Below are 23,769 nucleotides of genomic sequence, written 5' to 3' on the forward strand. Positions count from 1 at the left end.
AGGCAGAAACAGGAGCCACTGAATGGTGCTTCCACTGAAAACTGTGAAATGCAGTTAACTCCCAACTGTATGACGTGTGTGTGTGTGTGTGTGTGTGTGTGTGTGTGTGTGTGTGTGTATCTGAGTGTGTAATGACAATCTTTTGAAAAATTGCCCGGAATTTGATGTCTGTAAAAATGGGTACCAGTTTTGGCTATGAGACAGCATCCACGGGTGTGGAGTGGAGTTCCAGAATTAATCATCATTTGTGCGTATGAGTCTTCAGGATAACTTTGCAGTTGAAACAGTCCACTTTGGCTCAGATTCTGCCAGTTTAGAGCTCAGGTCAATATCCAGCGCTTTATCTCACTCCTGTTCAACATATGCTAATGAGAACACTTTGGAATCACTCTAGACCAACAGAAAAATACCTCATTAAGGAAATTAAGGAGCAGCTGCTTCATTCTTTAAAAGAAAAAAAAAAAAAAGGTGTGCATTGTTGTTGTTCCTACCAAGGATAGTTAGCTCAACTTGAATCGGGAAATAATCACAGGAAAGCAAGAGGCTGTTACTAGGGGCAGAGGAAAAGGTGTAGCTAGTTGTTTCTCATCGGCTTGGCTCTGGCTTACCTGGGCGAACCAGTTGCCTAGAGACTGGACTGATTAAGATCTTCCTGTGCTGCTGTAATGGCTGTGTCCTTGGTTGTCATAATTTTAGAGATATGCTCTGCATATTCACCCACCCTCACCTCTTTGTTCTATTCTATGAAATTTTATTCTGATAAAACCCCTGTGGTGTTTTCTTTAGGGTGTCCCTTGGAGTTTCTGAAACCGATGGAGGAGCCTGGGATGATGGTACATGTGACTCCTGAAACCTGCAGCTGGCTGTGCATGCTACATCTGGTGCACTGCCCGATGTCACAGTCCTGAGGCACGGCAGGCTTCCTTTCCTAAGGCAAGTCGCCCCTCTGTTCAGGCCACCAAGCCCAGTCGTGTGATCTTAGCAGACAGAAAGGAATGGATGATGAAAACGATGGGCTTGGGGCAGGAGTGAAGGTCCAGTTGCTGAAATTGAGAAAGAAGAGAGCATCAGAGATCTTGAGTGAACACTTGGTGGGGCATAGTGATAGCCACTCTGTATGCACTTGTGTTTCTGCCATGTTAACTAGAACAACCCTGTCCCCCAATCTATGTTCTCAATGAACATAAGGGAATAACTCTTCCAATTTATTCCTTACATTGCCCATACCTTCTTTTTTTCTAAAAAGGGTTCTAATGTATTTACCTATAATAATTCCATAAATACTGAAGGGACCCTTTGTTGTCTGAACCATTTATTTCCAGCTCCCCATTAGTGATGTTTATGCCAAGTTTGATACAGCAGGCAACAGTTCAAATTTCACAGCTCGAGTTGCTTGTTTCATGGATCTGACAGTGTTTTGGATGTCTAGTCTTGACCAGCTCACCTAAAATTCTTCTCAGCCTTACTAATATGCAAGGTAATTAGAGTATTCAATAAGGTCCTGCATGTGAGAGTGCCTTGTGAATCGGAGTTACAGAGCTTGTGCTAAGCACACCAGCCTTTGCCACCCTCTGCTCTTCAATCCCTGTGGACGGACATCTCTCTGATGGTGATGTCTACAGTCCTAACTCAGTCCTTCTCAGTGTGCCTCCTTCACAACCCAGGGTATGCCTGGTTAGTGCATAGAGACCTTCAGAAGTAGAATTATCACTTGACCCAATTTAGAAAAATTTGGGAAACGTCCTGATTTTCTTCTGTTGTCGAGACTTTTGTTCTGATGATGGCACTTCTGAACAATAAGAACACTGTGACATACAATAATATCTACCAAGCGGAAGATCTCCTTTTATAGAGCAGTGCCTTGGTTCCTTTTTTTTTTTTTTTTTGGTTATTGTTGGCATGAAGGAAGCATTCTTACAAAGGCAACTTAAGGCTGTATTTTAGCTCAGAGTTGAGTCCATTGTGGTGGGAAACTCAAGGCAGCAGAAACTTGAAGCAACTGGGCTGATCACACTGCATCCCCAGTCAGGAAACAGGGATGGATATATGTTTCTATTCTAGGATCATGGCCAACTATGGAGGGGGCCTTCCATCTCCTTTAAGGCAGTCAAGATAACATTCCAATGTTGAAACCCTAAGAGGTAGCAATTGCCATTGTCCCCATTTTCCATATGGAAGAACTAAGATCTAGAGTTGTTTTTCAACTTCGCAAAACCACAGCTTTTATAGTCAGTAATGAAATGTGGACTGAAGTCTATGTGATGTCAGAGCTGGAAATTACCCATAGCCCATGCCACTAAAAAGGAGACACAAGTTTGAATAGTGGCATTAAAAACTGTCTGCCTCAATCTCTGTATTTTATAGCTAGGGTGACTTGATTCCAAAGAAGTGAATGGGGCAAAATAGCCTGGGATACAAGCCAGGATAAAACAGAAGACTAGTCCTTGTGTGTTTCCACATTGCTAAAAAGTAGTTGCATTTAAGAACAAGTACACAGGGATGGAGAAATGGCTCAGTGGTTAAGAGACTCAGCCTCTTCAGAGGTCCTGAGTTCAAATCCCAGCACCACATGGTGGCTCACAACCATCTGTAATGAGATCTGGTGTCCTCTTCTGGTGTGTCTACAGACAGCTACAGTGTACTTATATATAATAAATAAATCTCAAAAAGAGAGAAATATTTTAAAATAAAAAAGAAGAACAAGTACACAAATGTCTGACTGATAAACTAGTAACAAACGAGACGTGTTTTAGTGACAGGGACGTCCACGTCACTACCTCATTTCAGTCATGGTCTCAGACTACATATAAGGAACTGGAATGCAGACATATAAAAGCAAAATGCAGAGAAATTTGGAGACTCCACTGAAAAGTAGAATTCTCCGACAGTGAGACCTCTGCCAATAGTACCCACAGCAACAGCCTGGTTTTGCACTGAGGTCAGCAGGATCACATGACATGTCTCAGTTTGAGGTGAAAGGCCTCTTAACTCTTCACTGTGAACAGGGACCTTCCCCCTAGTCAGCTTCTGGGAGCCCCCCAAAAAATGCTTTCCAGATACTTTGTACCAAAGCCCACCAAAGAAACATATGTACAAGTGGGCATAGGAAAGAGGGAAGGAGAGTAGAGGTCTAGTAGCTGACTGAAAAGAACTAGATTTTTTTTTCCAGTTAGTGACTAGTTTCTGTGTTTTAAATTTTCTCTGTTCCTGTTGTAACAGGAAGCCAATCTATTGTGATGGACATAATGGCTGGGTAGACTAACTACTACAAAGTTGAGGGTGTGCTTCCAGTTTCTCACTTGACACCTTAAGGTGAGACGCTCCATTTTCTAAGAAACGCCATGGACCACTATTGCCTACCATTGTCACTTGCTGGGAAACTGGATTTCACACATGTCTTCAGTATGGTTGGGGAGCAATGACCACAGAAAAACATTAATTTAAACACAAGAACTATGTGCACTGGTGTGCTGTATGGCTGTTACTGTAACCACTAACTGGCTAACTTGGGTGAATTTTGCCTGACGTGTAGTTCCCATAGTCTTGTCTGTCCTCCCCTCAGTTCAGATGCTGCCCACTGTCTGCTCCCCCAGTACCCTTAGTTCTGTGCCCCAGTAACACTTATTTTACATACCTGCCCTCATCCCCATCACCTGGCACAATGCCAAGGTCGTACTAGCTGCTTAGCACATATTTAAAATGAATGGGGCATATGTTAAAAACACCCAAGAAATCCTGTTTGATGAGAATTTAATGCTAACCTTATAAAAGATTCTTTCTCGAGACTCAAATATTTATGTCGTTTTCTAATGAAGAATGAAACCAAAGGAAAGAGCTGGAGATAACGGGGTCTGTTTGAAGCAGAGGAATTCAATCCCACTTTCTCAAGGATCAACTGCCACAGGAGGCTGCCACCACTGTGCGATCAGTAGGAGGTGTTATAGTAAGTAGTAAGGCGGCCTACCACTTCCAAGTCATGGCAGATGTGTTGCATAATGCAGCAAGTGAAGCCACGTGGTCACAAGAGCACACTTACAATCTCTCCTTCTTTGCCTCCAAAGTCTAAATAGAGCATCCTGATTCCATCATCCGAAGACATTTTGAGCTTCTCATAAGGGGACTGTATGATTGTCTTGGGAAAGGCACCATCCTGAGGCTCAGTGGAAATAGAAAATCCATTGTCGTAATGTATGGTCAAGCGGCATTCCTGGTTTCTGTAGGTGCAGGCTGAGAGAGAGGGGTGGGAGAGACATGGCAGAAATCGATTCATCTGTCCTTTTATCCATCACTTCATTGTTTTACTTTCCTCAGCCCAACTCAAATTTCTTATTAAAGTGAGAAAAAAAAAAAGGACCACAATTCCCATGCTTTTTGGATTGGCATTGATGTTAGATTGGCATTGATGTTAGCCATCATCAGGAACTGAGATTCAGTGGATGTTTTCTGGGCTACGGTCCTTATCTCGCCTTCTGACAATGTGCATGTCAACAGGAAAGAGATGCACAACCTCCTATGGCCAGGTGGGCCTGGCTTTTAGCCAGAAACAACAGACCTTTTATTTAAATAAAGCAAGCCACCTCTGCATCATCACCACCATCATCACCATCACCATCACCATATCATGGTGATATGCATGCATACACACACACAGACAGACAGACAGATGACAGACAGACAGATGACAGACAGACAGACAGATGACAGACAGACAGACAGATGACAGACAGACAGATGACAGACAGACAGACACACACATGCATGCATCTGTACACAGTCGTGCCAGCTATTGGGTGAAAGAGGCAAGCACTCCCTTATGCTACCAAAGTTAATACATACAATATGCTTAAGAGGTCAGAAGTGAGCAGTTTAAAGATAATCTATCTGCATTTTAAAAAAAGGCCCCAACAAAATTTATTTCAGAAATGGAAAGGGCGGTTCCTCTAATGTCCCCTAAGACTTTGGGTCCAGGAAGTGCTGCTGCAGTCAGGTCTGTGATGTGGCACCTTTCTTTCGTGAACAATGCTACTCCATCCCCCTGCCTGTGAGGTGTCCAGAAGCTTGCTGCGGGGCATGCACAGGGCACCTCCAATCCAGAGGAGCAAAAGCATGAACGCAGCCCTGGCGCGGGATTTTACCTGGAAACCTTGCTGTTTCAGAAAAATCCAGTACATTAAGCCTGTTATAGTGGCAGGGAGTGGCCAGTCACTAGCACCCTAGCTCCTGTTAAAGAAGGGCTACAAATATATCCTTTATAATTTCAGCAAAGATTTCCAGAAAAAGCTTATCAATTATCAGACTGGGGTTAGTTTGCCTCATAAAATGCTACGTTTATCAGACCCCTGCAGGTCAATTGGCTCTGAATTTTAGGGAAGCATGCACATTTTTTTTGGTGGGGGTGGGGGTCCTGAGAGCAGCACGTGATGGTGTCATTGGTTGAGAAACCACTCGGCGTCACCCTTTGCTCTGCTCTGCTTTCTAAATCTAAGGACTATAATCCCACCACTGACTTCTGAGGCAGAAACGTCTCAGGAATAGTACAGGGCTTAAAGAACCTAAAGCTTGGAGAGGAGACAATATCACCACCTGGGGATGTTTAGCTTTGAAAATTCAAGCCCTTTCTCCTCTGTTTCATGTTCCTTTCTCTGTGCTCTGGGGCTCAGATGTAGTGGGCTTTGGGGCAAGAGGTTTGACAGTGAGTTTCTCAGCCTTACTCTCTCCTGATTCCTGACAGGTGATGACGGTTGGGCAGGGAAGAACTTCGGATTTCGGAGGAAAGATCTCCACTGGCCGCAAAGTGAGTTACCTTTCAAACGGAGCTCTGAGAAATACATGTGCCTCTGCCCCGACTTAATGTCTTTTTCAACTTGTACTGTGAGCTCGTCTTCTTCAAAGGTTTTCTCTGGTAGATCTGAGTGGTTTGCTCTCCATATCCCCACCCCCAGTCCAGGGACAACCAAGAACAGTGTCACAGAGGTAGCAATGCCTTCCCACCCGGAGTCCTCCCTTTCTGCGAATTTTCATTTCTCATACCTGCAGCATATGTAAGTAAGTTCTAAGCGTAATTTTATTCATGCTCTCCCCAAGTTTGAACTGCAAAGCTATGCGATTAGTTACTCTGAATTAGCTGTGGTGTGCTTTGATTCTAGCCAACACCATATGGTATTGGTGGCCTTTACGGGGGGGGGGGGTATCAATGCTCTCAGTCTCCAGGGGATAAACTAGACACGTGACCATGTCAAAGGAAGCTCTGGTAAAGGTTTTCTCGCCAAGTGTCTAGAGGCATCGTTGAAGTTGGAGCTGGGTTTGCCTTTAGTCACTTCCGTCACACCACTGCTACCCTCCTCTTAGCTTGGCTTACATAATTTGTTGTAATCTTCCTTTGCCTACTAGGTCACCAGCCTTGGACTTTTACTATTGAGAGAGAGTGTGTCCATAACAGACCGAATCCTCGTGGACACCTTCATCCTTTCCTAAAATCATTGCATGGAGTATGAAGCTCACTGGCAAACACCTATAACTTTATTAAACTCAGCAGCTGAGTGGCTTGAGTCTCTCCCAACTTTTGTGTTCAGATCCTGCCTTTCATGCCCGATACCATAGGAGCACAACCTTCAGGAGCACTCCTAATGGGTCACCAGCAACAGTAAGAAATGATTAGGAACACAAATTAGTTTTAAGATAACCATAGACATTCATCAAGCCAAGCATGTGTATCTAATCACAGCATTTGGTAAGAGTGTCAGTTTGAGGCACACCTAGCCTACATACTGACATCCTATCTTTAAAAATGAAGTAGAAAGCACCGACTCTCTTGAGTATACTGCAGCAAAAATTCTACTACACATTTAGAGACATTTTGGAAAACACCATCACATGCTACTGTGTGTCACAACTTTTAGAGTACCCCTGGGAGGTACCCTACTGCAGTACTCCTCAAAGAGTGGCCCATGGCCTGGTAACATTATCTCTTCCTAGATTTGTTAAGTGAGAATTCTCATGCACCACTCTGTGCTGAGAAGAGACTCAGCTATTCATGCCTCAGAGTATGAAATTATTGTTTTGTTATTGGTATAGGAAAACTTGATATAAACTTTCTAGCTGTTTAGTGGGGAGTCCTCATCCTCTAGAGCACATTGGCACAGTGGAGCTTGATAGAGATTTACACCATCCTGGGATGTAGCTCTTTAGCACATGTTACCAGGAAGCAGAAAAGATGACATAACTGAGGGAATTACTAAGCTTTAATTAATTTAAATTTAGAGAGCCTCCATGAGCTTATTACATTAGGCCGTGCAAGTCTTGGGTAATAATTATAAGAGTAATGGCTGTTAATAGTTCTTCTGAGAATCCTCAGAAGTGGGTCCTGTCTTTCTGATTACAGCTGTGGGGTGGAAAAAAAAAGAGATGAAGTAAATGACTAAGAGATGACAGAGCTGGGATGTGAGTTCAGGTCAGCCGCTATTGAAAAAGACCAAGTGTGACTACAAGCCTCTACTGCATCCTCAAAGCCACATAAGAACATACAAGGGGGTGTGACAGGAGATGGGAAATAGAGTATTTTAAGTGGTGACTGTGAGGAACTCCCTGGGAGGTTCGATGAGGAGGTGCTTGTCACAGAATGTCCTGTTCATAAGTGTCAGCGGGAGGCTTGACAGTGGTTGGCTGTAGATCTCAGGACTAAAAATTGTTTGTATTAGGGCTTGGGACCAGAACCCATAGCACCACAGATACTGTTGGCTCTGTATAGGATATTCTGTATATATTGTGTTAAATGCAGGTCCACATAGCTAATGTACATGATTTTATGGTGTGTATTTACACATACTTACACAGCCATGAATACACACACACACACACACACACACACCTGCACATACACACACCACATACATGTACACACACACACTGGAATTAAAAGTTCCACCAAACAGGACAATATTGACATTGATATCTCTAATTTCACCTTATTTCATTAAAACAATATTGGCTTTGTTCTTTGTTTCAACTGATTGACTTGGGATACACAGTGTTTTTTTGCTTTTTTTTTTTAACTGTAAGAAAAACTGCCTAGTGTAGAGAAGGGATGCAGTAAATGACATGGAATGGAAGGGTCCCTCCTTCCACACATGTGTCCCTTCTTAGTCATTTTGGAGAGCTCTCTCTACAGTAGAGTTCTTCCAACCTGTCTCTGCCCCTTCACTCCTACCAGAAATAGAGAGAGCTCTGCTGAGGTTCTAGAACTTTCCTTCTGTTCTGCTTCCCCCAACTCAAATGCCTTTCTTTCCTGTCATTTCTAACAGACTGAGTCATCAGTTTTGAGCTCAGTTTAGTAGCAATACTATTCTCTGATAAGCAATACTATTCCCACTGTTTATAACCAATAACCCTACTAGTTTATACCCCCCAAATTCCCTTCCTTTTGAAGCCATTCATGGGGTTATAATTGGGAGGATTGGAAGTGATCATCCTAGTTACCAGTTTCTCTTCAATGAAGGTGAGATGAGGTGGGATAGAAAAAAAGCCTCTAGTTACGTGTTAGGAGAACAAACAATACCTAATTGAGAAGCATTGAAGTTCAAAGCTATAATTTTACATACCCTATAACACAGAGAATAGAAATAGTTTTGGGGCCAGAGCAGTTAGTAATCATGTAATAATGGGTTAGTGGGACATTGGTAGCTCACAGGTGGCAGGACTCACCGGTGGTGATTTCAGCAGTGAGCTCTGCTGAATTGTGGCACCCCTGTACTATGCTCCTTGTCCAGTGGGAGAGGTCCCTGCTGATCTCTGCCCTGAAGAGATGTGTTTCAATTCCTTGCTTGGTACCAGTTCGAGTTGCAAAGGACAGGTCCATAGCAGCCTGAGGTGATCCTTTCCCTGGGCCCGAATGGACCAACCTAGACAGGAGGGTATGGGGGAAAGAGGGAAAGAGGGGAATAGGGAGAGAGGAAGAGAGATTAGCATCAAAGCAGTTTTTTTTTTTTTAAAGAATCCACTTGGCACATCACATAGTAAAAGCCCTAAACCAATGCAATAGTCATTATGACCTCAAATAAGATGTCCACTGCTCTTCAGTGGTTTTTACCATCTTCTCTCCAATCAGGGGGTGAAATTAAAGATAATCTGAGAATTGTGCATTTTGTTAAATATGCAGAAGATTCAAATAACATAATATAACTTGTGCAAATCCAACTATGTGTAGTTAGAAATAATAAATAAACAAATCAGGGAGAAATAACAAAAAAGACTCAAGTTCTGTGTAAAATTATCTCCAGTCCAATTCCCTCCCCACACATGTGTACATTTCTGCCTGGGCGGAAGAGAGGAAAATGAATCTATTGTACTAAACGGGCGTGAGACTCGATTTGTCACATCTCATAGCTGGAAGGATCTAGCTGTGCTGAGCATACCTCTGGGCAAGCCTAGAGTTATGCGCACAGGCCCCAAAGACATGCAAACAACTGGGGACCCCATTGAAGAAACAGCTATCTGTTTATCTGTTCAAGCCAGAGAAAGGACTAGAAATGTAAGACTTCTGAGGGAAGGGTAGAGGATTGCCCTTTGGTGGGTATTTATGGGAACTTCTGAAGCTTTGTTTTTCAACTCCACAAGATTTCACACTGACTTTAAGCTTCCCCTTGGCATAGAATGTGACTTTTATAGTAAATAATTCCCTGGAAGGCCAGACTTAAAACGTGAAAAATCAAAGTATTCTGAGTAACACGTGTCATGAGCTCCTGCTTCTCACATGTCCCTTGGACGCACATTCTCTCCTGCTTGACATTTTAACTTCCTCTTCAGAGTGGCTCTCATATCAGTCATTCGCAGGGCAGCACCAGTGTAATTTTATAAATGTTATTTCTCTCCAGGGGATTTACATTTCCATCCTTATCTTTTAATATGGAAAGCAACACTACTATTTGCTAGAAAAATGCCAGGTGACACCTGTTGGGTCAGCTGTTTTCTTAGCCAAAGAGTTTGTTACTTTGGGGGTTAAGATATATGTAAGGACATTTATTTACCCCCTGGAATGCTAAAAAGTAGATAATGAAATCAGTGGAAGAAAGCATATTACAGCATGTGAGATTTCTAGTAAGAAGCCTGTGTAACTCTGAGGTGCTTTCTCTCATTTACAAAGCTGGAACTTGGTGGGAGGAAGGGTTTGCCAAGCTGCTTTGAGGAAAGAAAAAGTTATTGGAAAGTCTGTTTACTGTGAGGTTCACTCCACAATCTTTCCAGCACTGAAGGAAGGTAGGTAGCCTCTAACATGCATGAAGAAAATGGTCGTGCATGTGGGTACATGAAGGGATTTAACATGTACAGGCTGAGTCCTGTTTGTTCTGGCGAGGGCCATTTTGGAGTAAGAAGTGAGTGGAAGTGACTGTGATGCTGCTTGTGGATTCAAAATGTAGTGATAAGAAGAAAAGAGTATGTATTGTTCTATATTCTGGTGTGGGACTTAAAGGAACTGAGGTAAAAACTCATCAGAAAGGTATCTTTTTAATAGGTATAACTAAGAGAAACAAAATACATGGTGGTTTAACTTGCTCAAGAAATCAATCTCTCTCTCTCTCTCTCTCTCTCTCTCTCTCTTTCTTTCTCTGTGCGTGCACACATGTGTATAGGTGTACATGTGCGTTCTGAAGTGTGTAAAGGTCAGGGGACAACCTCAGGTGTTGTTCCTTAGGTACTGTCCACCTTGTTATTTTTGAGGCAAGGTCTCTCACTCTCCTGAAACTCACTAAGGAGGCTAGAATGGTTGGCTAGGAATCCTCTCTATGTCCACCCTGCCCAAGGGCTGGGATTAGAAGCTCTCGTGCTACCATACCCGTCTTTTTTTTTTTTTTTTTTGAGTTTATGGACATTTATTTCACCGTTATCTTATGTTGGGTTTCCATTGTAGAGAGATACCATGGCCAAAGTAATTTTGATAAAGGCAAACATTTCATTGGGACTGGCTTACAGTTTCAAAGGTTTAGTCCATTATCATCACAGCAGGAATCATGGCACCAGGCAGACAGACATGGTGCTGGAAAAGGAGCAGAGAGTTCTGCATCTTGACCCAAAGGCAATCAGGAGAGACTATCTCCAAAGCAGCTGGGAGAGGGTCCTAAACCCTATGACCATAGTGACACACTTCCTCCAACAAGGCCACATCTCCTAATAGTGCCATTCACAGTGCCAAGTATATTCAAACCACAATTGTCAAACTGCAGCTATTGTATGAGATATGAGATAGCGGCAGGAAAAATAGAGGGAAGAAAAGGGAGAGGGAGAGAGGACAATGAGAGGAAGAGCAAAAGGTAAAGGGGGAGCAGAGGGGAAGAAAGGAGGGGGAGAGAGGCAGAGAGAGAGAGAGAGAGAGAGAGAGAGAGAGAGAGAGAGAGAGAGAGAGAGAGAATATTGGGGAGATAGTACCTGAGGTCTGTGTATGCTAGGCAAACACTCTTACATAGCACTTCTTACAAATTCCCCACTAACCTTATTTAGGTTCTAACACAGATGTTCAGCCAATCGCTTTAACACTTATTGCTGGTTCTTATCTGTTTCTTATTTCCTCTAGAAGTTACCTCTGGAATCACTATTGTTAAGCTCTCAGTGGTAACAATATCTTTGCTTTAAAACAATAAGGCTGAAATGAAAGGCTATAAAATAATATAGCTCTCATTAAAATTCCAAGTTTCTTAGTCTCCTCAAGTTGTTCCCGCTAGGCCTGTCACTGTTCGTCTCCATTTGTAGACCCTCACATGTGTCTGAATGCTTCCTCTCCTGAGGCACCTTTGCCTCTCCCAGTTTCCCTTTTCTTCTTGGTATTCTTTTCTCTTCACCATTTTTTGTTCCTTTTCTACCTTCAACTTTCTCCTTTTCTATTGTTTGCCATTTCCCTGTTTTACTATCATTTTTCCTGTGTTGCGTTTTGGCATAGAAACCTTAGTCCCTGTGCTTGGTAGTGATTGTGAGAAGGACTTAACTTTCTGCTTGATTCTCACTATCCTCTTTCACACCCTTCATGACAACATTCTTCCTTCTTGCTTAGTAAAAACTCTTTCAAACTTACAGATAGTCTATTTCTACTGACATTTTTTTTTATTTTTCCATCTTTATTAAATTGGGTATTATTTACATTTCAAATGTTATTCCCTTTCCTGGTTTCCATGCCAACATCCTCCTAGCCCCTCCCCCTCGCATTCTATATTGGTGTTCCCCTCCCAATCCTCCCCCCATTACTACCCTCCGCACCAGAATCCCATTCACTGGGGATCCAGCCTTGGCAGGACCAAGGGCTTCCCCTTCCACTGGTGCCCTTACTAGGCTATTCATTGCTACCTATGCAGTTGGAGCCCAGGGTCAGTCCATGTATAGTCTTTGGGTAGTGGCTTAGTCCCTGGGAGCTCTGGTTGGTTGGCATTGTTGTTCATATGGGGTCTCAAGCCTCTTCAGCTCCTTTAGCCCTTTCTCTGATTCCTTCAACGGGGGTCCTGTTCTCAGTTCAGTGGTTTGCTGCTGGCATTCACCTATGTATTTGCCATATTCTGGCTGTGTCTCTCAGGAGAGATCTACATCCGGTTCCTGTCAGCTTGCACTTCTTTGTTTCATTCATCTTATCTAGTTTGGTGGCTGTATAGGTATGGGCCACATGTGGGACAGGCTCTCAATGGGCGTTCTTTCAGCCTCTTTTCTTTTTTTTTTCTTTTTTTTTATTAACTTGAGTATTTCTTATATACATTTCAAGTGTTATTCCCTTTCCCGGTTTCCGGGCAAACATACCCCTCCCCGCTCCCCTTCCTTATGGGTGTTCCCCTCCCAACCCTCCCCCCATTGCCGCCCTCCCCCTATAGTCTATTTCACTGGGGGTTCAGTCTTAGCAGGACCCAGGGCTTCCCCTTCCACTGGTGCTCTTACTAGGATATTCATTGCTACCTATGGGGTCAGAGTCCAGGGTCAGTCCATGTATAGTCTTTAGGTAGTGGCTTAGTCCCTGGAAGCTCTGGTTGCTTGATATTGTTGTACTTTTGGGGTCTCGAGCCCCTTCAAGCTCTTCCAGTTCTTTCTCTGATTCCTTCAACGGGGGACCTATTCTCAGTTCAGTGGTTTGCTGCTGGCATTCGCCTCTGTATTTGCTGTATTCTGGCTGTGTCTCTCAGGAGCGATCTACATCCCGCTCCTGTTGGTCTGCACTTCTTTGCTTCATCCATCTTGTCTAATTGGGTGGCTGTATATGTATGGGCCACATGTGGGGCAGGCTCTGAATGGGTGTTCCTTCAGTCTCTGTTTTAATCTTTGCCTCTCCCTTCCCTGCCAAGGGTATTCTTTTTCCTCATTTAAAGAAGGAGTGAAGCATTCACATTTTGATCATCCGTCTTGAGTTTCGTTTGTTCTAGGGATCTAGGGTAATTCAAGCATTTGGGCTAATAGCCACTTATCAATGAGTGCATACCATGTATGTCTTTCTGTGATTGGGTTAGCTCACTCAGGATGATATTTTCCAGTTCCAACCATTTGCCTACGAATTTCATAAACTCGTTGTTTTTGATAGCTGAGTAATATTCCATTGTGTAGATGTACCACATTTTCTGTATCCATTCCTCTGTTGAAGGGCATCTGGGTTCTTTCCAGTTTCTGGCTATTATAAATAAGGCTGCGATGAACATAGTGCAGCACGTGTCTCTTTTATATGTTGAGGCATCTTTTGGGTATATGCCCAAGAGAGGTATAGCTGGATCCTCAGGCAGTTCAATGTCCAATTTTCTGAGGAACCTCCAGACTGATTTCCAGAATGGTTGTACCAGTCTGCAATCCCACCAACAATGGAGGAGTATTCCTCTTTCTCCACATCCTCGCCAGCATCTGCTGTCACCTGAGTTTTTGATCTTAGCCATTCTCACTGGTGTGAGGTGAAATCTCAGGGTTGTTTGGATTTGCATTTCCCTTATGACTAAAGATGTTGAACATTTCTTTAGGTGTTTCTCAGCCATTCGGCATTCCTCAGCTGTGAATTCTTTGTTTAGCTCTGAACCCCATTTTTTAATAGGGTTATTTGGCTCCCTGCGGTCTAACTTCTTGAGTTCTTTGTATATTTTGGATATAAGGCCTCTATCTGTTGTAGGATTGGTAAAGATCTTTTCCCAATCTGTTGGTTGCCGTTTTGTCCTAAACACAGTGTCCTTTGCCTTACAGAAGCTTTGCAGTTTTATGAGATCCCATTTGTCAATTCTTGATCTTAGAGCATAAGCCATTGGTGTTTTGTTCAGGAAATTTTTTCCAGTGCCCATGTGTTCCAGATGCTTCCCTAGTTTTTCTTCTATTAGTTTGAGTGTGTCTGGTTTGATGTGGAGGTCCTTGATCCACTTGGACTTAAGCTTTGTACAGGGTGATAAGCATGGATTGATCTGCATTCTTCTACTTGTTGCCCTCCAGTTGAACCAGCACCATTTGCTGAAAATGCTATCTTTTTTCCATTGGATGGTTTTGGCTCCTTTGTCAAAAATCAAGTGACCATAGGTGTGTGGGTTCATTTCTGGGTCTTCAATTCTATTCCATTGGTCTATCTGTCTGTCTCTGTACCAATACCATGCAGTTTTTATCACTATTGCTCTGTAATACTGCTTGAGTTCAGGGATAGTGATTCCCCCTGAAGTCCTTTTATTGTTGAGGATAGCTTTAGCTATCCTGGGTTTTTTGTTGCTCCAGATGAATTTGCAAATTGTTCTGTCTAACTCTTTGAAGAATTGGATTGGTATTTTGATGGGGATTGCATTGAATCTGTAGATTGCTTTTGGTAAAATGGCCATTTTTACTATATTAATCCTGCCAATCCATGAGCATGGGAGATCTTTCCATCTTCTGAGGTCTTCTTCAATTTCTTTCCTCAGTGTCTTGAAGTTCTTATTGTACAGATCTTTTACTTGCTTGGTTAAAGTCACACCGAGGTACTTTATATTATTTGGGTCTATTATGAAGGGTGTCGTTTCCCTAATTTCTTTCTCGGCTTGTTTCTCTTTTGTATAGAGGAAGGCAACTGATTTATTTGAGTAAATTTTATACCCAGCCCCTTTGCTGAAGTTGTTTATCAGCTTTAGTTGTTCTCTGGTGGAACTTTTGGGATCACTTAAATATACTATCATGTCATCTGCAAATAGTGATATTTTGACCTCTTCTTTTCCGATCTGTATCCCCTTGATCTCCTTTTGTTGTCTGGTTGCTCTGGCTAGAACTTCAAGAACTATATTGAATAAGTAGGGAGAGAGTGGGCAGCCTTGTCTAGTCCCTGATTTTAGTGCACACCCGTCTTTTTAGGCATTTTCATATCAAAAATTGTTCAAGCTTCAGTTGATTTATGAAATCTATCGTCTATTATCTTTTAAAATCTTAATATCACGATTAGTTGAGCCCAAATGCCAGACTGCAAGTTTGAATTGAACAGGGAACTTAGATTTGAGAGACATATTGCATCAGAAAGTCACTGATTTTATATGTCACATATCGAAAAAGTTTTAGAGGATCATTACCTCATAAGGGAGTGCTGTGAAGATTAAGTAACACAACTGATACACTGTTACTTGCTCAGAAACCAGCGTGTAACTCACACTCAATAAGTATTTTTATTCTTTACAGTGACAAGTTTCATTCCTGGCCCATAGGACTAGGGTTATGTATAATACAAAATTTTAAAAGAATTTAGTTCAGTATCTTGTATGGTGAGCACCCAATAACAGCTGGTTCCTTTAGGCCTTGCCTGTTTGAAGTTGATTGTACTTTCCAATCTCTAAATAATTTTCATCAGTGTCCTCAAATTGGTAGTAATTAGGGGATGTTGGTACTGTATCATAGAGGCGGAAGCAAACTGAGAAAAAAATATACAGTTGTCATGGAGAAAGAGGGTGCAGGAGAGAGAGAGAGAGAGGGAGCAGAGTTGTATAATGCTTTTGAAGATTTTTTTCAGAACACAAGGTGCTAAGGTTGTTAAGAGCAGAGCATGGGGCAGATTTTCCTACAACCATAAAATGAATCTCTAACATTTTCCCAAGAGAATCTATAATATTGGAATTAATTATAACAAGAACATGGACTTTGTTAGGAAATACCCATTTAGTAGCTCTGAGGATGAAGGGAAGCAACTGCTGATAGAATGTCACAGGTATGAGAAAGCCATGGACCAGGCGAGTTCCTGCCCTGTCCCTGTGTCAGAGAAGTAATTATGAAAGAAAGCCTCGGAGACAGGGCTCCTGGCTTTAGTATTTGTCTCATCATGGAGTGCTCACTGAGTGAAAAGGAAAAAGGAAAATGTGATTTTCATCACACCAAGTGTGAATTATGTAATATTTATATTAAAGGGTCTTTCATCCAAGGGACAGCATACATGTAGATGATGTGGATTTAAAAAATGTGCCAATATTGATACAGTAATGCATTGAAACATTGAGCTAGAAACAAAAGGCCATTTTTGGTACTCAATGTATGTACAAGTTACAAGAGGATTCTTTCCTGAATTGGATCCACTCAGAAGACAAGTACCTACTGCGTACGCGTGTGCAAATCTTGTGGGTGGAGTATTGCATACACCCTTGAGATTGTCTTTATAAACATTCTGTGCCAATATGGGGAAAGCCATTTATTTTTTTTGTAAAGTTCTTAATATAACACTCAAATACATGCAAAGAAAGTGAAGAAACTGGTCTGTTGAAATGTCAAGCAATTTTATAGGTGATTTATTTATCTCTGAAAAAAATTTATCATTTTAAAATTAGATTCCCCCCAAGAAGCATACACTGAACAATTTTAAAAGACTTGAGACCAAAACGAACCCAACTCTCCAATTCTTAGAATTAGAGCTTTGCACTGAAAATGTAGAAATTCAGACAGCGTGTTTTCAGTGTTTCATTCATTCATTCATTCATTCTTTAAAAAAACTTTTAAATACTGGTTTTAATTTTGTGATTGTAACATGGAAGATCCAGCTTTTTTTTTTTTTTTTTTGGTTCTTTTTTTTCGGAGCTGGGGACCGAACCCAGGGCCTTGTGCTTCCTAGGCAAGCGCTCTACCACTGAGCTAAATCCCCAACCCCTAAGATCCAGCTTTTATATTTAAAAAAAAATTCACCAGAGTATTAAGTCTATTATAGTTACACTCTACACACTTCCAAGGTACTTTAAAATGATTATGTTTTTAGTCTGTAGATGAACAGTGAGAACAATCCAATACATGGTCTGCACAGCCTGGACTAAATACTGGTTAAGTGTCTGAAGGGACAAACAACCAATGAACTTCAAGATAACCAGCACAGGGGTTGGGTATTTAGCTCAGTGGTAGAGCGCTTGCCTAGCAAGCACAAGGCCCTGGGTTCTGTCCCCAGCTCTGAAGAAAAGAAAAAGAAAAAAAAAAAAAAGATAACCAGCACAATTTCACAAGTGAACCAGATCAGCTCAGCTCAAATTCTGCAGCAACTGACGCTGATATTGTATAAAGTAGTCAGGAAAACCAACAGATGAGAACCCCCGCTCCTTTATCTTTCTTTGCTTCCCACACACCTCTCTCAGGTTCCTCCTTTTTACCTTTGCTGCTCCTCCTGTAGTAACACTAAATCAGGTTTCTCCACCTCAAATATGGAGTCCTCAATTCCAAGAGGAGCACTGTGCTCTCTCATCACATTCACTCACATGCCGGAACAAATCCCCACATCATCAATATTTTTCAGGTGACTAATATCACAAAAGAATTCAGTAGAATTTAGCAAAGGTGTGGGTTTTCAGTGTTTCTTATTTAATATTAGTGGTGATTCAGAGATGGAATATGGAATTTCTTATCTGTGTCCCCTGCATTTACTTGTGCATGGGTTTACTCTACACTGTCTATGTGGGTGAACAACATACAGGCTATGGTTAACTATCCACACAAAGTAAAACTATATCTATATTTCCATTAGTACCTTACTTTCCATCAGCTGGGCCCTGGTAAAAGACACAGCCAAGTAGCTGAGCTCTCAGATTGAACGAGTATTAGTCTTGGATTAAGCCATTTTCTGAGGGACCACAAAGGAACTTCCTACTCAGTTCATGTCCCTTCTCCCATCTTTCCAACTGAACACCAAACAAAAATTGCTAATTTACCCATCTCATCAATCAATAAAGATTTCACTAATCACCAGGTAATCAATATTTATACATCCTGAAAAAATTATGGACAAAACACCCCCCTCAAACTCATATACTAACGCCTAACCTCCAATATGACTATACTTAGACGTAATTCCTATAAGGAATTAACTGTGGTAGTGGGGTGGGAATTTAATCCAATGGCATCACAGTGTCTTTAGACATCTTTGTGTGCACAGACACTGAGTTCCATGAAGGAACAGATGTAGGCAGCCTTCTGCAAGCAGATGGCTGAGACAGCTTGCACAAAGCACACAACAGATTGATCTTGAACATCTTAGTTTTCAACGGAGAAAGAAATGAATTCCTAAACCACCCAGTCTACACTATTTTGTCATAATTCCTGCTTTACACACAGTCCACTTAAGTCTTGAAGCAAAGAGGACAAACATGGATCCAGCCCTGATGTGGAAGTTTGAGAAGAGAGCTTTGACTCATCCTGATTCACACTCTCTTTTTTTCAGCTCCAGCCTCTGTAACATCTCAGGAAACACGTTTCTCCAATAGATGAATAGTGGAGAGTGTGAGGTAGAGTGGGGCGAGCGGGGAAGAATCACTCTTGTCTCCTTCGGCCATCCTGTTTAGTGTCTCATGACTCATCCAAACTAAATACATCCTGAAGCAGAACTTCAGAACTTACGTAGAGAAGGGCTATGGACTCTTAACAATTTCATGATTCAGTTCCAAGTCTAGGAGCACCAGGATCTCCAAAGAGGGCTGTATTCACCCAAAAGAGAAAAGTTTATGTGGAATTAAATGATGTTCAAAGAATTTCCAGATGAGGGAAGGCTTTTTAGCAATGCTAAAGACAATGGCACTTTAAAGACATCTTTAGATATTTGTGGGATGGACAGATAAAGGAAGTAACAACTTTGCATCTCTAGCTACCAGTGATGTTGACTTGCACATAAGAAAACTTGCAGAGCAAGCCGGGAAGTGACACTTCTCAAAATGTCACACCCCGCTTTAAAGTGATTCAAATTCTTGCCTAGAAGGAGAAAGTCCCCAGAAGGCTCTCAGTACTCTGTACTTAGGCTCTCAGTACTCAGTACTTAGGCTCTCAGTACTCTGTACTTAGGCTCTCAGTACTCAGTACTTAGGCTCTCAGTACTCAGTACTCAGGCAGAGCTGCCAATGGCACTGTACGACCTGAAACCACCATGTGATCAGAATTACGAAGGTGACAGTCCTGTGCTCCTTCCACTGATCGGATCATGCCAGAACTGTAACAGCCCAACACAACTGAGTCTATGATTTCATTAATGTGCTCTCTGGATTTTGGCTCATTTAGGGAGAGGCATTCTGAGGATACATGGTTTCCCCTGGTAACTCAGATGATGTAATACTTCCAACAAGGTTGAAGTTGCTTAAAAGGTATTCATTTGGTAAGTACAGTTGCTCATGTGTCAAAACTGACAACTGCTGGGCCAACATGTTTCAGGGGAAAAAATTGTCCTCTGTGTGTGTTTGTGTGTCTGTGTGTGTTTGTGTGTACTTGGTGGGTACACATCCAAAAGCCAGAGAATGACGCAGAGTTTCTTCCCCCATTGGTATGTATGGTATTCTATTGATTCAGGGTCTCTTGGTATCTAGAGCTTGTGTTTTCAACTAGACAAGCTGCCTAGCAAGCTCCCAAGAGTGTCTTGTCTCTGTCCATCACAGTGCTGAGACCATAGGTTGTGAAAGGCAATGCTTGGCTGTTCCCATGGGTGCTGAGGATCTGAACTCAGGTCCTCATGCTTGCATGGCAGGTGCTTTTCCCCACTGAGCCATCTCTGCAACCCACAAAGTGGTCTTGATAATGGAATCACAGCTAGTGAATATAATACCTCTCTTGAGGTAAGGCCCCTCCTCTGGTTCTCCGGGCATTATTACCAAGTCATAGTTCCAATTCTTTCATGATCACCATGTCTTAGACTCTCTCACCAGAGCAGGAGCTTCAATGCCTCATTGATCCAATGATCTCCATATTCTTCCTGATACATGGTAGATATAGATTGATTACAAGCATAGATGCATGCTTTTCTAAATGTTTTTAAAATTCAAGTTTAATTTTGCAGTGGAAACCATGCATGTACCCAATTGATCTATTTTGAAATGTTTTCAAAATTTGGGCCCATTAGAGTTTCTCAGGAGACGTCCATATCAGGCTCCTGTCAGCAAGCACTTCTTGGCATCAGCAATAGTGACTGCCTATGGGATGGACACCCAGGTGGGACAGTCTCTGGATGGCCTTTCCTTCAGTCTCTGCTCCATACTTTATCCCTGTATTTCCTTTAGACAGGAGCAATTCTGGGTTAAAATCTTGAGAAGGGTTCTTGAGAGGATCTGCCAGAGCCTTACTGATACGGATGAGGATACTTGCAGCTAACCATCAGACTGAGCATGGGGACCCCAATGGAAGAGTTAAAGGACTGAAGGAGCTGAAGTTTGCAACCCCATAAGAAGGACAACATCAACCAACCAGATCCCCAGACTAAACCACCAAGCAAAGAGTACACATGGAGGAACCCTATGGCTCCAGCTGCATATGTAGCAGAGGATGGCATTGTCTGGCATCAATAGGAGAAGATGCCCTTGATCCTGTGAAGGCTGGTTTCCCCAGCATAGGGGAATGCCAGGGTGGTGAGGTGGGAGTGGGTGGGTGTGAGGGGGAGCATCCTCATAGAAGAAGCAGGGGGAGGAGGAACAGGAGGGGGGAGCCAGGAAAGGGGATAACATTTGGAATGTAAATACATAAAATATTCAATAAAAAAGTGTCTCAATGGACTCCTTATTTGTAGACCACTCTTGGGAGCACATTGTCACAGCTAGATTTGGGGAACCATGTGCCCAGTAAGTGACAGTGGACATTAAGTCATCATTTGGAGACTGAAAAGGCAGGGCTGACATCTCTCTGCTTGAGTTTTTTCTTATTCTGCCAGGAGTAGCGCTTTATACTCCTCCCAAGATTCTTCCCAACGATACTTTTTCCTGTTCTGCAGTCTCAGGGGGATCCAGAAATAGCTACTATTTATCTTTCAATTATTTTACATTTTAGGTTATTTGTGTATCCTTAAAAAATATGACCATCTGTTTCTTATCTGTAACAGGAACTAAACTATAGCAACCAAGGAAATGCTTCATCCTAAAAAGGTAACTCTTCTACCCAGCAAGAAAACACACTGGCATCCAGAGACAGGCTTTCAGCTGCCATTCAGACACCATTTCCACGATTCGTCTGAAACTGAGCAGCCCAAGGATGACTTTGTTCCTTGTTTGTAAAATGCAGATGTGTATTCCCACGGTTGGAAGCCAATCCTCAACCTTTGCAGTATTTTACATTTTTATTAGTTAGAATATGAATAAGTAAGCAACCCACCAGGAACAATGCAAACTGAATAGGACAATATAACACTGTGAGGGGAGGGGACAGAGACTGAAGCCTTAGGCAGGAAGAAACTTAGTGGAGAGCTGGCCACGGTGGATTGAACATCTACATTTACTACCTCCTGGCTGGCTAGTTTCATAAACTCTGCTTAGGTCAGTTCCTCACCTCCTGAGTTAAGGATAGTGATCTTAACTAATGTGAGGATTAAGTAACATGATGTGTGAATGCTGGATGTAGCCTTGGTTAGCACAGAATATAAACTAGTGGCCAACTGTAATGGCTAGTTTTACGACAACTTGACCCAAGCTAGAGGACTCTGAAAGGGGGAAACATTAATTAAGAAAATGTCTCCATAAGATCCAGCTGTGGGGCATTTTCTTAATTAGTGACTGATAGCTGTAATGGTCTGGGCCATTCCTGGGCAGGTGGTCCTGGGTTCTATAAAAACACAAGCTGAGCAAGCCATGAGGATCAAGGCAGTAGGCAGCGTCCCTCCATGGTCTGTTTAGCAGCTCCCGCCTCCAGGATCCTGCCCTCTTTGAGTTCCTGTCCTGACTTTCTTCAGTGATGAACAGTGCTGTGGAAGTATAAAGGAAGTAAATCCTTTTCTTCCCAAGTGTCTTTGGTCATGGTGTTTCATCACAGAAACAGTAGCCCTAACTAGGGCACCAACATTATCATTAAAACGTAAGTTAGAAGAAGGTTAGACTGTTCTTGTGGTCACTCCTTGATGTATCCTTAGCATCCAGAACAGGCAAGAGTAGACCTCAGTAAATATTTACCAATCTACGGTTAAAGGAAGAGCTAGATTATCAAGTAGCCACCTGCGTAAGAAGTTGTGGCTAAGGGCAGCAGCTGTACTGTGTCTCCCCTGCCCTCAGCCCCTCAACCACTCAAAGCAGAACTAGCAAACCTCAGTCTAAAGTACTAGGCTTTGTCCTCACTGAAAAGGGAGTGTGGACCTAAAGGTAATGACAATGAATTAGTTTCCAAGGATGTCAGCCAGCCACTCCTGTGTTTTCCCTTTAAGTCTGTCTTTAGCAACTAGTGATTTAGTAGTAACTTGCTGGTAACTGAGGGAATTAAAATTATCTTTTTGTTTGGCATGGGGGAGTAGAAGTTAACTTTTTTTCTCCAAAAACCTAGAAGTCATTAAGATTTTCCATTCATTGATATGGTTTCCCAACACAGGAATATAGAGAAAATGGGTCCCCATGAGAGATTTAAAATGATATTTTAAAATTGTCATATAACCCGAAACTCGGGCAGTTCATCAGTTATTGGTAATTAAAACAGTTGCTGTGTAAGCAGGGTTTTCTGAGCTGGAGCCCCAGGGCCCATGTAAAAGTCAAATGTGTTTCATGTTTATAGTCCCACCACTGGAAAGGTGGAGGCAGGAGAATCCCTGTGACTCGCTGGCCAGCCACTGTAGTTGTACCCCTGAGATCTGGGCTCAGTAAGCGACATTGTCTCAAAAAAATAAAAAAGAAAAATTAAGGGTAGCACAATGAAGGAGACACTGGATGGTCACCTTTGTCCTTCACAAACAACCACACACACACACACACACACACACACACACACACACACACACACACAGAGGCTACTTCACATACCCAAGTGTAGTTTACATGACACTTAGACCAGCTGCAGGATAAAAACATTTTCAGGTCCAATCTTTTGTTTAATATTTAGGGGAACTTGCTTTAGGATACTTGTTCTTGCAGGAGACCATGGCAAGTGCTTCTCCCTCAGTCAATAAGAGATAAACTAGGCTACAAATTCATTTCTGAGTCCTCAGATATGGCTCCTAGCCTGACTGCTTTTTGAGAAAAACAAATAAACAAGCAAGCAAAAAGCTGTCTCACATGGGATACTTCTATACTAATTTAATTCCAGATAGGTGTTAGAGAATGTTGCATAAAATGTTCCATGTACAAATATTATTATTAATATCCTTAATTAACGCAACAACAGTTGCAGCACATGGATTCAGCCAAATTAGGAAAATTACATATTAGGTAACTGTGTTGCTAAGCAATATTACATACTCATTTTACTTAATTGCTGTAATTAGCATCTCCCAACAGATGCCACAATGCAAACCAAGAAGAGAGGGGGAGGGGGACAGAGGAAGGAAAGAGGTTGGAGGGAGGAGGTGGAGGGAAAATAGAGGAAGGAGCAGGAGAGGAGGAGGGAAGGAAAAGAAAGGAAGAGCCATTTGGATCCTCTAAAGTATCCATTGAC

The 23,769-nt window shown here is 42.2% G+C and overlaps 1 protein-coding gene across 1 annotated transcript in view; it reads right to left on the reverse strand.

The window, feature by feature from the left end:
* Nucleotides 1-463: 463 nt before the first annotated feature.
* The window catches only part of Sntb1 (syntrophin, beta 1), a 268,376-nt gene continuing 245,070 nt past the window's right edge, over nt 464-23,769 (reverse strand). The window contains exons 5-7 of the mRNA NM_001130542.1: nt 8,701-8,897; nt 4,037-4,227; nt 464-1,043 (exon numbers count right to left, since the gene is read on the reverse strand). Of these exons, the coding sequence (NP_001124014.1) occupies nt 951-1,043; nt 4,037-4,227; nt 8,701-8,897 (481 nt within the window). The 3' untranslated portion in view covers nt 464-950. The remainder of the gene's footprint in view (nt 1,044-4,036; nt 4,228-8,700; nt 8,898-23,769) is intronic.

Source organism: Rattus norvegicus, chromosome 7 (assembly GCF_036323735.1).
Source record: "Rattus norvegicus strain BN/NHsdMcwi chromosome 7, GRCr8, whole genome shotgun sequence".
NCBI classification, from domain to species: Eukaryota; Metazoa; Chordata; class Mammalia; order Rodentia; family Muridae; genus Rattus; species Rattus norvegicus.